General features: G+C 39.4%; 1 protein-coding gene across 3 annotated transcripts in view; it reads right to left on the bottom strand.

Moving 5' to 3' along the window:
- Positions 1-6,473: 6,473 nt before the first annotated feature.
- The window catches only part of CCDC6 (coiled-coil domain containing 6), a 65,953-nt gene continuing 54,859 nt past the window's right edge, over positions 6,474-17,567 (bottom strand). The window contains exons 8-10 of one of the 3 annotated variants that reach the window (XM_077821569.1): positions 14,135-14,259; positions 13,719-13,808; positions 6,474-9,294 (exon numbers count right to left, since the gene is read on the bottom strand). In XM_077821569.1, the coding sequence (XP_077677695.1) occupies positions 9,103-9,294; positions 13,719-13,808; positions 14,135-14,259 (407 nt within the window). In that variant the 3' untranslated portion in view covers positions 6,474-9,102. Of the gene's footprint in view, positions 9,295-13,711; positions 13,809-14,134; positions 14,260-17,567 lie in introns of all 3 variants that reach the window. The other 2 variants (XM_077821571.1, XM_077821570.1) reach the window with 2 other exon arrangements.

Below are 17,567 nucleotides of genomic sequence, written 5' to 3' on the forward strand. Positions count from 1 at the left end.
GTCATTACTTTGGTACATTCTAACAATTTTAATTAATTATTCATAAAAACAAAACAATATGTTGAATTATTTAAGCCAAAGTGCTGTATAAATGTGGTTTTTGAACATGAAGGGAGAAACTTTAAATCCACTTTCTCCTCCTACTTTGGCTCTGGGGACAATCATCACAATTCTGAACGTCAAAGTTCAGAAGGTGAAATGCTGCGGCAGTTTATGCAGGTTCTTGCCTGGGCCTACTTGCTCTCTGGTAACACTGGAGACAGCATCAAGAGAGATTCATGCTCCCTTGTTTTTATTTAGTTTTTCTTCTGTACTTTTTTTTTCCCCTCCAAAAGATAGAAGAAAGTCAAAACCAGTTTGCATATGAAATGTGCCTACTGAGAGCAGCAATCTATATCAGGCTTGTATACCTATAGTGCTGACCCTGGGCCACTGCTAAGTTAGATCTGAGCTGAGCTAACTTTCAAATATACAGGTGCTCTGCAGTCTTTTTCTGACCCTTTAAAATTGGGTGCAGTGCAGCGGGAGTTTTGCCATTGACTTCAGTGGGCCAGGGTTTCACCCTTGGGTGCCCATGGAACGTGTGACAGCAATAAAGACTGCATGAACTCAACCTGAAATCTTTACTCATGCAAGTTTTCATTACTCATATATTATCCCCTCAGAAATGAATTTGCAGAATTGAACCTTTAGCCATCAATCCTGCTCTCACTCACATCAAAGGCAAAACTCCCACTGATTTCAGCAAGAGCAGGGTTCAGTGCATAGTTTGGAAAACAATATAGGTTATACAAAGCTAATACACAGCACTTTCTAAAGGGAAGTTTAAAGGGAAGTGTTTAAAAACAAATATTCATGTCTTTTCCAAATATGAAACAACTTGAAAATCCTTAATTATCTTTAAGAACTAACACCATTCAAATAGTCCATGATTAAACATTCAGGACAACAGTCATAATAATCTTTGAGTTGCTTAATAGTTTGAGGAATGCAGTAAGTTTTAACAAATTTAATTCTTTAATATGTTGTCATGGCTAACACTTGTTTTGGAAAGAGAAAAAATCATTTAAATAAAACTGGTATGACAGTTCTAGCTCATTAAAATCTGCTGAAAAAAATTCACTGTACAAAACATAAGTGAATGGGTGGTTTTAAAATTACCCAGGAATATGTTCTGACAAGTAACATGAAAATATACTCATTAAGAAGTTTGAAAACCTTGGTAATTCTAACTGCCTACCCAAGAAAGCTTGGATTCCTAATTTAGAACAGAGCAAAGAATACTTTGCACTTAGGGTACATAATAATTTCCATCTGAGGATTTAAATGCACCGCACACATTATGAACACTTTCTGGCCAAAACGATTAAGAGGAGGCTGAGGGGACATTTCCAGTACCAGGAAGCACAAAAAAAAGGAGTGTTTAGTGCAAGTCTGAATGAAGGCACGGATGAGCTTGACTATACACCTTACATGCCCCCACCCCCACCCCTTGAGAATAAAGAAACAAAGCAATGACGCAGCTAATAATATGGGAAGGAAGAGCAAGTAAACTGCTAAAGCCTTTCCCAAAGTGTCTGAGATCTTATACCTTTCCATTAGTGATTAGCAAACTCCAGTCCATGTCAGGAAAAACAATACTCAGTCACTGCCTTGGTTTTTATCCAGCAAATCTGCACTTAGTTTAACAAACCTTCATCTATCTAGGGACTTCTAAGCAGGCTATCCCACAAACAGCCTCCCTCAGCTGGGGTCAGGGAGACACTGGGGTAATTCAACAAAGGGATCCCAGACACCATGTGGCCTGGAAGCTCCATGTGGAGATGTCCATCTTCTCCAACACAATGACTAAATCATTCAAGAACTCTTGACATTGGAACACCGAGGTGCAGAAAGGTTCACTGAGGTCTGCTCCGATTCTGTCAGGCATTCAGGGAACCTGCAATATTTCTGCAAGAGGATATGGCTCTAGATCTGCCTGGTGTTACTTTCTTCCTCATCAAAAAGCTTGGATTCCATTCTCTGTGGAACAGTTACCATACTGAAGATGGACAGTCACACACTTGAGGCCTGGACAGTTCAGGTTCCAATACTAGCAAACATACTTGTCTGTTTAAATAAATGTTTATATGGCAAGAGAGCTTGCTCACTGCTAGGTGGACATGGTTTCCAATGCTGATGTGGAAAGGCTGGTTAAAAGAAAATAAGGGGTTTCAGGGCAGCTTCTTTTGTTATCAAAGATCCCAACGTCAGAAACATGAGTTTAAATCTGTCATGTGTATGTAAAAAAATACATGAAGCTGAACAGTTTGAGAGGAAAGGATTATTTAACAGTAACTCTTGCTCTTCGAATGTTTTGCCTACACAGAGCCATGCTCTAGGAGTCTTGTGCCTATCCACAGAACCTCTCTCAGAGCAATAGGTGTCAGTGAAAGGACATGCATAATTCTCAAGCCCCACATTCCACCCTGCCCTCTAAACATCTCCCCCTTCAGAAACCCTATTTGGAGTGAGAGTCCAAAGCAAAGAGGGAAGATCTTGATGAAGGCAATATACATTCAAACCACAAATTACTGTAAGTAGCCCCCTCCCCCTTCTCCATGTGGAGATTAGCTTTAACATCAGGCTAAATACCCGCACTAGTTGAACAGTGACTGAAGTACTGTCTTCCCCCAACCAGCATCAATTCTTGATGCACTTGAAGCCCTCCAGATCTTCTAGGAGGGCACACTGCTGATACAAGACATTCAGAAGCAAGATCATCAGGTATTTCATAATAGGATTAGATGTATACTCTCTCAGCCCTTGAGCTGGAGGTAACCTTTAAATTTAAGGCCACTGTTTGTTCATCTTTCTAAATTACTTTGTTCTGTCCAAATAGCAATTAATAGCTCTTGACATGTAGGTGTATAACCTCACATTTACACTCAATTTTTGTCCCCATGAACCAGAGCCATTTCCTGTGCCTTTGCAAGATGTGGAAGTAGACAGCTCAAAGGTCGAGAGCCCTGACCCAAATCCTCAGGGGGTTGAGAACAGGAATTATACTCCCTAGAGCAGGCATACAAAAATTGTTTATCCTTAGGTCCAAAACAGGACAGAGGCCACCATTTCTTCCCTGGACAATTGTCCCCAAACTCAAAAGGTCAAAATAAACTGTTTCCCATGTCTCAAAAAACCAGGAAGAGTCCTCAAAGGGTGGAGCAGTACAGGAAGAATTAGGATCTGCAAATTCCAAGACTCATCACATTCCTCTGATACATTCTCTAAATTTGTATAGGTGCAGCAGCAATACCTATAGCTGAGGGGGCAGATCTTTGCTTTCTTTGGTAGGTATGGAAATATCTTCCAGATTATTTCATGCTTTGCTGGCAGACAGCTTCTGCAGAAGACTGCTGTAATTTATATATGAAACCAAAATACAGATTTGCTGCTGACAACAGGGTGATTCAAGCCCAAAAGAGCTGGCTGTGAACTTTGTGATTTTCATCCTTCTAACAGACTGGTCTTCCTTGGGTATCTTGGACACTACTTCCGGGCTGCTAGTCATAGCTGAAGCAGTGTCTGGACAACACCTTCATTTCCATGAATGAATCCAGGTATTTCTTTTTTGTCCTCAGGAATGTACGGGGGCAAAGAGGCAAAAAAGCAAAAACACTTGGAAATGTATAAACAGACTGATAATTGGCAGCTGCAAAAGACAGAGCACAGGGGCATAAACCTGTCTTCCTAAGATGTCCAGTCATTTGAACTGACCAAGGGTCAATTACATTTCCAGCTCCATATTTCTCATTTGGAAAAATACTGGAAAAATAATTTGAAGAGCTTGTATAAGAAATTGAGTTTCCCTGTGACTGAAATAGAGTCAGAGTGGATTCAGACCTCTTTAGGGAGCTGAAACATTCTTACTGACATTAAGAATTATTCTCTCGCTCATGGAACTCTAGGATGTCAAAATGCTTGTGCAGCTTCCTGGGCAAAGCTGCAAAGAGAATCACAAACTACAGCTGTTCCTCTGAACACCAAGTTTTGAAAAACTATAATGTCATTCAGAGAAGGGGAGGAAGCAGTCAACACAACCCTAGCTAAGGAAGACGTGCCTCTGAGAACTGTCCCACCTCCTCCTCCCAAGAGAATGATTTTATATAATTAAGAACTACTGATCCTGTAAACACAGAATAAATCCCAGGAAAGATGACTATCAGAGACTACTTCGATATTCCCATGCCTGAACCAAACTCCCCTAAGATTTAGCTGCCAAAGAATGGAATGGCACTTGCTTATCTTACGGGTTGGGGGGGTGGGGGGGAAGGAGAGGATGGTTTGGTGAGCATTCCTGCAATGGAAAGAGAGCAACTGGTGGATAGTTGAAGTAGGAGGGCTTTTTACACCCTTAACTGCTGAGCTTGAGGGGATTGTGCACACATCCTAAATGCTAATTACTACCGAAAAGTGCTTCTGTGATCTTCTGGTTAGGCACATGAGTCCTATGGCAGGGTATTGTCCAAGGAATGTTACAACTAAGGGCTTGTCTACACTGGCACTTTACAGCGCTGCAACTTTCTCACTAAGGGGTGTGAAAAAACACTCCCCCCTCAGCGATGCAAGTTTCAGCGCTGTAGCGCGCCACTGTAGACAGTGCCCCAGTGCTGGGAGCCGTGGTCCTAATGCTGGCAGCTATTCCCCTTGTGGAGGTGTTTTTGTTATAGTGCTGGGAGAGCTCTTTCCCAACGCTATGCCGCAACTACACAAGCCATGTTAAATCACTACCATGGCGCTTTAACATTGCTAGTGAAGACATGTCCTTAGAACAATCCACTCCCTCCAAACATGGCAGCATCTTGGGTTGTCTATTTCACCATAAAGAAAAGGAGGACTTGTGGCACCTTAGAGACTAACCAATTTATTTGAGCATAAGCTTTCATGAGCTACAGCTCACTTCATCGGATGCATACTGTGGAAACTGCAGAAGACATTATATACACAGAGACCATGAAACAACACCTCCTCCCACCCCACTCTCCTGCTGGTAATAGCTTATCTAAAGTGATCATCAAGTTGGGCCATTTCCAGCACAAATCCAGGCTTTCTCACCCTCCGCCCCCCCCCCCCCCCCACACACACACACAAACTCACTCTCCTGCTGGTAATAGCTCATCCAAACTGACCACTCTCCTTACAACGTGTATGATAATCAAGGTGGGCCATTTCCAGCATAAATCCAAGTTTAACCAGAACATCTGAGGGGGCGGGGGGTAGGAAAAAACAAGGGGAAATAGGCTACCTTGCATAATGACTTAGCCCACTCCCAGTCTCTATTTAAGCCTGAATTAATAGTATACAATTTGCAAATGAATTCCAATTCATCAGTTTCTCGCTGGAGTCTGGATTTGAAGTTTTTTTGTTGTAAGGTAGCGACCTTCATGTCTGTAATTGCATGACCAGAGAGACTGAAAGTGTTCTCCGACTGGTTTATGAATGTTATAATTCTTGACATCTGATTTGTGTCCATTTATTCTTTTACGTAGAGACTGTCCAGTTTGACCAATGTACATGGCAGAGGAGCATTGCTGGCACATGATGGCATATATCACATTGGTAGATGTGCAGGTGAACGAGCCTCTGACAGTGTGGCTGATCTTATTAGGCCCTGTGATGGTGTCCCCTGAATAGATATGTGGGCACAGTTGGCCTGGATTTGGGCTGGAAATGGCCGACCTTGACAATCATACACATTGTAAGGAGAGTGGTCAGTTTGGATGAGCTATTACCAGCAGGAGAGTGAGTTTGTGTGTGGGGGGGGGGGAGTGAGAAAACCTGGATCTGTGCTGGAAATGGCCCACCTTGATTATCATGCACATTATAGGGAGAGTGGTCACTTTGGATAAGCTATTACCAGCAGGAGAGTGAGTTTGTGTGTGTGGTTTTTGGAGTGGGGGTGAGAAAACCTGGATTTGTGCTGGAAATGGCCCACCTTGATTATCATACACATTGTAAGGAGAGTGATCACTTTAAATAAGCTTTTACCAGCAGGAGAGTGGGATGGGAGGAGGTATTGTTTCATGGTCTCTGTGTATATAATGTCTTCTGCAGTTTCCACAGTATGCATCCGATGAAGTGAGCTGTAGCTCACGAAAGCTTATGCTCAAATAAATTGGTTAGTCTCTAAGGTGCCACAAGTACTCCTTTTCTTTTTGCGAATACAGACTAACACAGCTGTCACTCTGAAACCTATTTCACCATGCTACTCAACTAGTTGCCATGCAGTGTGCAACTGGCAAATATTACCACTGATGAAGATAGAAGCCCACCTGAATGTATACTGGATAAAATAAGAAACCAAGCATGTAAGGACTCATGTCAAGTTGGCTCTTATTTTTAAAGTGAATTTCTCTAGTCCACAGAAGATTCTGTAGTAGTCTGGTAAATCCATAGTTGCAGAATCATGGAAGACTATAATTCACAAGCAAAACTGAAAATCCATTGATGTTTATTAGAAGGATGTGCACAATTCCTTATCTTATTCAAAAATCTACAAATAAAAGTTCACACTTCTGTCTTCAAGAGAATGTTTGTTCAACCTTATTAGCTAGTTAAGGCCACTTCAGTGCCTTGTTACATTTTCAGCATTCAGTATTCATTTGTCAGTTCTTTGCTTTCAACTGGTAACAAATCTCACAGTAATGAGGGAGAGTTCACTATGTGATATCTTATAGCAACGCTCAAACCTTGGATTACAGAATTTCAATTTTAGACCGAGCTTCAAATTTAAATTATGCTAGGTTATTTTAATTTTTCTGAAAATATTAAAGCAACTCTACCACACACCTCTTATTCTTTAGCCAGTTTTTACACTACCACCAGTACTAGCTTGCACTTATAGAGTACCTTTTGTCCAAGAATCTCAAAGCACTTTAGAAAGGTGGGCACTATGTTTTAAATAGTCAGAGATTTACATAAGCAGGAATCTTATTTGTAAGAATATATATTTTTTCCTATTTGTTATATTTACAAAAAACACAAACTATGTGAAATCTACATATTGACCCTATTGTGCCACTAGTCCCATCAGGAATGTAACTTTTGACTTCCTGTAATTTTTCCAATACAATCCTGCAACTGCTTCAGAAGTTCTATTTAATAAAACGCTCACAACTGAGACTTAAAACAGGGAGCATGTTCTATGCCAGACAATTTGTATACAAGCAGTTTACTGAGCTTCGTGATCGGAAGGGAGGAGGTTGAAAAGGTGGTTAGAAAAAGAAAAAGTTGAAAAATTCCAGATGGGAGCATAGGTCAGATTTTAGGCCTGTCACAGCCTTGACGGTGTCGTTTTACCAGAAAGGTACAACCTAACTAGTGGAATTTAATAATGCACTTGATCTTATGTTGGCTTAACAAGTGTAACATACTATTTATACACACACATTTTTCTAAACTCTTTTTAAGATCTGAAACTACATAGCTATATTGAAGAAATTCCACTTTTGCTTTGACCTTAACTGAACATTTTAAAACATTTCTACCTGATATTTTGAATACGATCATTGATTACCATTTTCACTCTGCAATTCTTACATAGTTGTTGAATGGCAAATATGTAAATGTATGTACAAGTGTTAGTAAATATCCAAATTTCTATTTTTTCTTCTTAAGAACGCGCTCAATGAAGTGTCAGGCGTGTCAAAAAGCTTTTGTAAACAAATAAGGTAATGTTCTGTTCTCCTTAGAACCAGATACATATTCTCAAATACACATTTTCTAGTAATTTTTTCCTTGGCCCACATATACAAATATAGGAGGTAAACCACTTAAAAATATCAGTATTATATAAACCTAGCCAATGAGAACTTAAAAATAAAACTAGGTAAGATGCTAGTATCAAAGAAAAAAGTGACACTCTGTTCCACTGCAAAGTGAAACCAAACAATTTATTTGTGCTAAATGAATGGAAAGAATGTATTCAGAATACATTTCTTTATACATTGTACCGGCTTAGGCTGCTAAATAAGCATTCATTAGTGCCATGTTGTGCTACTTTCTCTGTACTCTGTTTTGTTTCTACCAAGCAATACAACATTTTTGGCTGTTATGCCAATATATTCCTATAATATTCATCTTATACCATATTCTCTAATAGTCTTTTGAACATTTAAAATAGTTGTTCAAACTTTGTTTTAGGGGAAATCACAATTAATATATTTCAACAAGAAAAAAAAATCAGCTGTTCTCTACAATCACATTGCCTTCTGCAGCAGAAATCAAAGCACACTTTAATCAGCCACCAGTAACTTGCTGGCAGGACCACACTTATAGAAGTTCACTGTGACAGAACACACAGTATGGACAGCTTACAAGTTAACGTAAATGATAAATTAGACAATCAAATCTTAAGGTCATGACTTGTACATTCCATATACTTTGACAAGTTAGATTACCCACATTTAACTTCAGACTGCACCATACATTTGAGGTTTTGGTTTTATTTTTTAAAATAGGAAAAAGTATTAATGTGTCATGTGTGTTGAATACTGAACCTGTATTAAGCTTATTTATTAGGTGATACAATATAGTCTAGGGCACTGATTAACGTGGCTGACTTTCACTTTTGCACTAAAAGCTGTATCTTCAGATTACTGAAATGTAGTGCTGATTTACCGTATGCTTGGTAAACACTGTTAATATTTAGGAATTTATAATATAGCCCATCATGCCTGTAATTTTATGCAAATTGTCATGAAAAGAATATAAAAAGATATCCCTTTAATTTTACAAACCTAAAAGCCAGGAAAATGAAGCTTTGGAGCCAAGCAAAACGACATAATGCCGTATTACCAAAGAGAGTAGCAAATGTTCCAGCCAGAGAATGGACATACATGTAGTTCAAGTAAACACTGATGGAAAATTTTGTTAAGTTAGTGTTGTAGACCCACAACACTGGCTGCATTTTTAGACAAATGTTTACAACACAATTAACAGTGAAGCCTATATAACCTCAGTGCAAGTAAGTCAAATCCAAATATGCCAGGTAAGCCTTTGGCGTTTAGTAAACCGCTCCATCTTATGAGTCCAACTCTGAATACAGACTGCTGAGCACATGCACTAAGGCTGAGAAGAGGGATGCACTGAATGCTGAAAAGTGGCTGACTGCGATGCTGTTGATTGGACTGTAGGCTGCACAGGTGGTGGTGGAGGTGGAGGTGGAGGCTGGACTGGGGTCTGCGTGTTTGGAGAAGGAGGAGGAGTGGGACGTTTAAATTTGTCAGGGCTGTTACTTCTTCGTGGTGAAGGCCTCTGCAGAACAAATATTGAAATCATGTTGAACATGTATACGTTTTTAAGACGCTTTTGCCGATATCAAGAAGTCCTCTCACAGACTCATCATTAACACATTGTTTAAAGGCAAAATTCAAAATACCAAATTAAATGGAAGGATCAAGTCCAAAATATTAAAAAGGATCACAATACAGCTTTAGGTAAATAGTTATCAAGACAAATTCTGAATTTGACGTAACTTTGAAATGTACTAGCATAGCACACTGGAACCATTTTTGAGATAAAAAAATGTCCACTCCTCTAAGCCAGTAGGGGAGAAATAAAACAGAAATAGAAATGTAGGATGAGAAGGCATCGCAATAGGTCATCTAGTCCAGTCCCCTGCACTGAGGTAGGACCAAGCATTATCTAGATCATCGCTATCCGATGTCTGTGTAACCTGTTCTTAAAAAACCTCTGATGATGGAGATTCCCCAACATCCCTAGGTAATTTCTTTCAGTGCTTAATGACCCTGAAAGCTAGAAAGTTTCTCAATGTCCAACCTAAGCCTCCCTTGCTGCAATTTAAGCCCATTGCTTCTTGTCCTGGCCTCAGTGGTTAAGGAGAACAACTTATCACCCTCCTCTTTATAGCAACCTTTTATGTAACTGAAGACTCTTATGTTCTCCCTCAGTCTTCTCTTCTCCAGACTAAACAAACCCAATTTTTTCTATCCTTCCTCATAGGTCGCATTTTCTAGACCTTTAATCATTTTTGTTGCTCTCCTCTGGACTTTCTCCAACTTGTCCACATCTTTTCTGAAGTGTGGTTCACAGACCTGGGCATAATTCTCCAGTTGAGGCCTGAGTGCTGAGTAGAGGAGAAGAATTACTTGCTTACAACACTTTTGCTAATACATCCCAGAACCATGTTCGCTTTTTTTGCAGCAGCATTACACTGTTGGCCCGTGTTTAGCTTGTGATCCACTATAAACCCCTGATCCTTGTCTGCACTATTCCTGCCTAGGCAATCTTTTCTCATATTGTATTTGTGCAATTGATTATTCCTTCCTAAGTGTAGTCCTCAAAACACTTAATGGCAAATAGGTACCTAGAAAGAAGAATAGAGGAAGAAGCTCAGATACAATAACTATCTATGCTTGACCACAACATAGCAGCAGGTGCTAATAAGCACGACTTAACATTATCAGCATGTGGAGTTAAAAAGTGACAGTGCATACCTAAACTGGCATAGGAAAATTCCAAATGACTGTAAAAAGATTGTATCTGAAAATGAAGTCTCATGGAAGCACAAATCAAGCTGTTCTTTATGAGGCAAGCATTATAAAAATGGTGAGTACATCCCTTTGGGCTCTGCAAATAAACAGTAACTAACAGAACTGTCTCCAAAGAAATTGCAGATTTGTAATAGTCTTCAGCACGCCCTTTCTCAAGTACAGTAAGATGTGAACATATTCTTCAAAGCAAGAAGATCTGACACACACTTTGATATTTTTTCAGAGTAGAGGAAGCACGATTGTAAAATTAGCAATATAAAAACGTAAGACAAACCAAAATATCTTCAAAACTGCAGCAGCTATGAAACAAATAGCAACAGTAACAACTGTATATTAAGTCAGATCCTTAAGAACTCCAAAATGCCCCTCCCCCTGACATAACCAAACAAGAAAAAATAGCCACCCTTTGGGAAAGAAACCAGGAAACAATTCTACAACAGATATACAGCTTAACAACTTGATTGTTTATTAAGAAGGTTGCTTTTCCAACTGAAGTGCCTTTTAGGTAGGCATAAAATTCTCCAAATTAGAATTTGGCCAGGACACCTACTTTGCAGTATAAATGTAAACAACAAATTTGACTAACACTATGAGAAAAAGGCCATGGGATTTCTGAAAACTAATTGGTCTGGGCTTCTGCTTGTAAAGCACCTCTAGCATGAGTGAACCTCTAATACCAAGGTGGAACCTGGGTTCAGTAGACGCTAAAGGCAGAGAGCCATGTGCCTATTAATCAACACCATTTCCTGCAGCATCCAGCTTTTTGTCTTAATACCTTTTTTACAATCAGTCTCTCTCAAAGTGGGTAGATATTATTAGTCCCCATTTTTTCAGAGGCACAAAGAAGTTATGCAACTAGCTCAGAGTCAGCTGCAGAGCTAGGAACCCAAGTTGACTCCTACTCTGGTACCCTATCCACTGGACCATGCTGCCTCCACCTATGAGATCAGAGCTACATGTGGTATAGTTGTAGGCCTTAACAATTGTGGAAATTAATATTAACAGTTAACCTACGAAAGTCCACATTTTAGCATATTCTAGTGTAATTATACTCCAGATGGATTTCTGTCGTAAGAAGTTTTTTTTAGAAAAGGTTTGACAAATCTACTGCTATATTTGTGCCTTTCTATAAAAATCTACTGAAACAAGGTTTTGTATCAGAGGACACTGGCGTAAAGAAACACTTTGCAGAAGATTGTTTGCATATTGCTGTACTTATTCAGAATATACTGAATAGCACTTCCTGTTTGATATATCAGCCATAAGCTATCTTGCCAAAGTGCTAATGTTTCAGTTCTGTTTGCTTTATAAACTCAATGAGTATTTGGGCTGTCAAGCGACTAAAAAAAAATTAATTCTGATTAATCGCACGATTAAAAAAATCATGATTAATCGCACTGTTAAACAATAATAGAATACCATTTATTTAAATATTTTTGGATGTTTTCTACATTTTCAAATATACTGATTTCAAATACAACACAGAATACAAAGTGTACAGTACTCACTTAATATTTATTTTTGATTACAAGTATTTGCATTGTAAAAAACAAAAGAAATAGTATTTTTCAATTCACCTAATACAAGTACTGTAGTGCAGTCTGTATCATGAAAGTTGAACTTACAGATGTAGAATTATGTACAAAAAATAACTACGTTGAAAAATAAAACAATGTACAATTTTAGATCCTGCAAGTCCACTCAGTCCTACTTCTTGTTTAACCAATCGCTCAGACAAACAAGTTTGTTTATATTTGCAGAAGATAATGCTACCCGTTTCTTGTTTACAATGTCACCTGAAAGCGAGAACATTCCTTCGCATGGCACTTTTCTAGCCAACAGTGCAAGGTATTTATGTGCCATATGTGCTAAAGATTCACGTCCCTTCACGCTTCAACCACCATTCCAGAAGACCTGCGTCCATGCTGATGACGGGTTCTGCTCGATAACCATCCAAAGCAGTGCAGACCGACGCATGTTCATTTTCATTATACGAGTCAGATGCCACCAAGAAGATGGTTCATTTTCTTTTTTGGTGGTTCGGGTTCTGTAGTTTCCGCAGTTTCCGCATCGGAGTGTTGCTCTTTTAAGGCTTCTGAAAGCAAGCTCCACACCTGGTCCCTGTCAGATTTTGGAAAGCACTTCATATTCTTAAACCTTGGGTTAAGTGCTGTAGCTATCTTCTGAAATCTCACACTGGTACCTTCTTTGCGTTTTGTGAAATCTGCAGTGAAAGTGTTCTTAAAATGAACAACATGTGCTGGGTCATCATCCAAGATGGTTATAACAGAAAATATGTGGCAGAATGTGGGTAAAAACAGAGCAGGGGACATACAATTCTCCCCCTCAAGACATTCAGTCATAAATTTAATTAACGCTTATTTTTTCAATGAGCGTCATCAGCATGGAAGCATGTCCTCTGGAATGGTGGCAGAAGCATGAATGGGCATACGAATGTTTAGCATAACTGGTACGTAAATACCTTGCAGTGCCGGCTATAAAAGTGCCATGAAAATGCCTGTTCTCACTTTCTGGTGACATTGTAAATAAGAAGAGGGCAGCATGTAAATGTAAACAAACTTGTTTGTCTGAGCGATTGGCTAAACAAGAAGTGGGACTGAGTGGATTTGCAGGATCTAAAATTGTACATTGTTTTATATTTGAATGCAGTTACGTACCCAAAACAAAAACAAACAAAAAAAATCTACATTTGTAAGTTGCACTTTCATGACAAAGAGATTGCACTACAGTACTTGTATGAGGAACTGAAAAATACTATTTATTTTGTTTATCATTTTTACAGTGCAAATATTTGTAAGCAAAAATAATATACACTTTGATTTCAATTACAACACAGAATATATATGAAAATATAGAAAAACACTCAAAATATTTAATAAATTTCAATTGGTATTCTATTTAACAGTGGAATTAAAACAGATTAATTTTTTTATCACGATTAATTTTTTTTAGTTAATCACATGAGTTAACTGCGATTAATCAACAGCCCTAGAAAAAACTTGATTGAGTTAAGTACATTAAACTCAATAGAAATAAAAAATGATTCCAGGTGAAAGATGTTGTGTAATATCCTAACAAATGTTTAATATATTGCTATTCTCACTGGAAAACAAAAAAAGTAAATAATAATTAGCTGCCTGTTACAGTGACACGGTGGTAGCATTGTGTGTCATCTTGAAGAAAACCTGAACTTGGAGCAACCTCAGATGACTCATCCGTCAGATGTGGTGGAGACTAGGAGAAAAATGAAAGTAACGTATTTACTTCCTGCGACACGGGGGGTAGGTTAGAACATCACGTCTCACACCTTGCCTGCAGATCCATAGGGTGAAACCTATTACTGTCTTTAAGGGGACAACATGTTTCACTCTCTTGCAGAAAGAAAAGATTTGCTACTAAGAATCAATTTCTCAATGTAGAGAGGTAATCAGGACTGAAGAAGGCAACAGACATCTTAGAGCAAGGAAACAAAATCAAACGTTTGCATTTTTAAAAATGGGTTAAAGACAAATAACTAACATTTTAATTCAAAAGAAAATTTACTAGTTTTTAATACTCACTGTAATTCCATGGGACGGTCCCATGTGTTGCACATGAAGGCCTGGGGAGTTGTAATAAGACATTCCGGCTCTAGTCAGTGAAGTTGGCGGTGTAAAACCAACTGTGTGACTTGCATATGATAGACCTAATATTATTAAAGCAAAAGAGACATTAACATTCCTACTGCAAATAATAGTAAGTACAAAGTTTATTTTAAAACAAAGACAAGGTTAAGAAACTGATAATTGTACATTTAAGTCAGGAACCCAGAAAAAATATCCACAGCTTTGAAAAAAGAAGGTCATTACTTTTAATATTTTTCCTAAGGGTTTGTCTAGATTAGGAAAATATGCTGTGTTTGAAAACATATTAAGTAACATGCTTTAAAACATGACTTTTTACCTAGTGCAGATGGGGTAAGTCACGTTAAAGTGACTACCTTATGGTTGACTGACTGCTAATGTACTTTTAAACAGGACTTGCCATGCATACGCTAGGTGTCAGTTAAAATACGTTGGTTAACAAATTTCCCAAAGGTCTTGTTTTCTGAGCTTAAATAAACCCCAAGAAATTTAAATAAATGTTACTTCTAGCTAAATATTAGGTGTCTGATTTTCAAAAGTGCTTTGTACCTAGACTAACTGAATTAATGGGAACTGCAGTTCCTCAGTGCTTCTGAAGTTCAGACCTTAAACCTTATGAAAAACGCACTTCTCAAAACAGAGATCTCCTAAAATCTTTAACTCTCCCTATTGCTTCCAGACAGACATATCTGTTGGATATGCAACAACTGTTCTCAACTGTTTGGTATTAGAAGCCAACCACTTTAAAAAAAACAGGCATCTGACAAAAACTTCTAACTGTCCATTACATTTGTATAACAGCATGAAGAATCCACTCCAACTGAAACAATTAAGTCTGTTTGAATTTAACAGGCTCCACATGTCTTTGCCACTATTAACAGAATCCAGCACTATTGAGTATTATAGACCAGCATCTGGGTTTATCCTTAGCTGACTATGTTTACTTTTGTACTAGTGTTTGATAAGAAAATTTGAAGAAAAAAAAATCAAGCTTCACGTAACCAGTAGAGCTGCACAGGGAAACCAGCATTATAATTACCTTGGATGTCTTAACTAAGAGCAATTCTGATCTCTTGCCAGTTGCACATCAGTGGCAACTCCTATAACTTCAGCAGAATTATTCCTGATTAGATTAGTTTAAGTGATTTATGAGTAACAGTTGATATTTCCTGCTTAATATTCCATTTACTGATCTGACAGAATAAATAATTTGCACCTAACTTTTTTTTTTTAAAGTATTATCATAGAATATTAGGGTTGGAAGAGACCTCAGGAGGTCACCTAGTCAAATCCCCTGCTCAAAGCAGGACCAACACTAACTAAATCATCCCAGCCAAGGCTTTGTCAAGCTGGGCCTTAAAAACCTCTAAGGATGGAGATTCTACCACCTCCCAAGGTAACCCATTCCAGTGCTTCACCACCCTTCTAGTGACATAGAGTTTCCTAATATCCAACCAATACCTCCCCCACTGTAACTTGAGACCATTGCTTCTTGTTCTGTCATCTGCCACCACTGAGAACAGCCTAGCTCCATCCTCTTTGATACCCCCCTTCAGGTAGTTGAAAGCTGTTATCAAATCCCCCATCACTCTTCTCTTCTGCAGACTAAATAACCCCAGTTCCCTCAGCCTCTCCTCATAAATTACGTGCCCCAGCCCCCTAATCATTTTTGTTGCCCTCCACTGGACTCTCTCCAATCCTCTAATTTGTGTAGGTCACTCTGGACCCTATCCTACCCTCCAGCGTATCTACCTCCCCCCCAGTTTAGTGTCATCTGCGAATCTGCTGAGGGTGCAATTAAGCCCATCATCCAGATCATTAATAAAGATGTTGAACAAAACCGGCCCCAGGACCAACTCCTGGGGTACTTTGCCTGATACCAGCTGCCAACTAAAAATCGAGCAGTTGATTACTACCCGTTGAGCCTGACAATCTATCCAGCTTTCTATCGCCCTTATAGTCCATTCATCGAATCCATACCCTTTTAACTTGCTGGCAAGAATACTGTCGGAGACCGCATCAAAAGCTTTGCTAAAGTCAAGATATATCACATCCACCACTTTCCCCATATCCACAGAGCCAGTTATCTCATCATAGAAGGCAATCAGGTTGGTCAGGCATGACTTGGCCTTGGTGAATCCATGTTGACTGTTCCTGATCACCTTCCTCTCCTCCAAGTGCTTCAAAATGGATTCCTTGAGGACCTGCTCCATGATTTTGCTGGGGACTGAAGTGAGGCTGACCGGTCTGTAGGTCCCCAGGTTCTCTTTCTTCCCTTTTTAAAATATGAGCACTATATTGGCCTTTTTCCAATTGTCTGGGACCTCCCCTGATCACTACGAATTTTCAAAGATAACGGCCAATGACTGCAATCACATCAGCAAACTCCCTCAGCACCCTTGGATGCATTAGATCTGGACCCATGGACTTGTGCACGTCCAGCTTTTCTAAATAGTTCTTAACCTGTTCTTTGATCACTCACCTCCTCCCCATACTGTGTTGCCCAGTGCAGCAGTCTGGGAGCTGATCTTGTCTGTGAAGACTGAGGCAAAAAAAGCATTGAGTACTTCAGCTTTTTCCACATCATCTGTCACTATGTTGCCTCCCCCATTCAGTAAGGGTCCCACACTTTCCCTGACCACCTTCTTGTTGCTAAAGATACCTGTAGAAACCCTTCTTGTTACCCTTCACATCCCTTGCTAGCTGCAACTCCAATCGTGCCTTGGCCTTTTTGATTATACCCCTGCATGCTCTAGCAATATTTTTATACTCCTCCCCAGTCATCTGTCCAAATTTCCACTTCTTGTAAGCTTCCTTTGTGAGTTTAAACTCACCAAAGATTTCACTGTTAAGCCAAGCTGGTTGCCTGCCATATTTGCTATTCTTTCTGCACTTCAGGATGGTTTCTTCCTGTGCCCTTAACAAGGCTTCTTTAAAATACAGCCAGCTCTCCTGGACTCTTTGCCCCCTCGTATTAGCTTCCCAGGGGATCCTGCCCATCAGTTCCCTAAGGGAGTCTAAGTCTGCTTTTCTAAAGTCCAGGGTCTGTATTTTGCTACTCTCCTTTCTTCCTTTTGTGAGGATACTGAACTCAACCATCTCATGGCCACTGCTGCTTAGGTTGCCACCCACTTCTACTTCTTGTTGAGTACTAGCACAGTTCAGCTTCATTCTAAAATCAGTCTCCCTGGGTGACATTTCAGGCTGTATGTCCAAGAAGTGAAGTGAGGGGCAAAGTTGGCTTTAAACCACCTTTGTGTCCTCTTGATTTTGGACTGCTTTGGGGACCAAATTTAAATTGCAGCACTGTGTTCCGCAGCCCTGACACACCTCAACTTACAAAGAGATCCTCAGAAGTCAGTCTGTGGCT

Source organism: Eretmochelys imbricata, chromosome 7 (assembly GCF_965152235.1).
Source record: "Eretmochelys imbricata isolate rEreImb1 chromosome 7, rEreImb1.hap1, whole genome shotgun sequence".
Lineage (NCBI taxonomy): Eukaryota > Metazoa > Chordata > Testudines > Cheloniidae > Eretmochelys > Eretmochelys imbricata.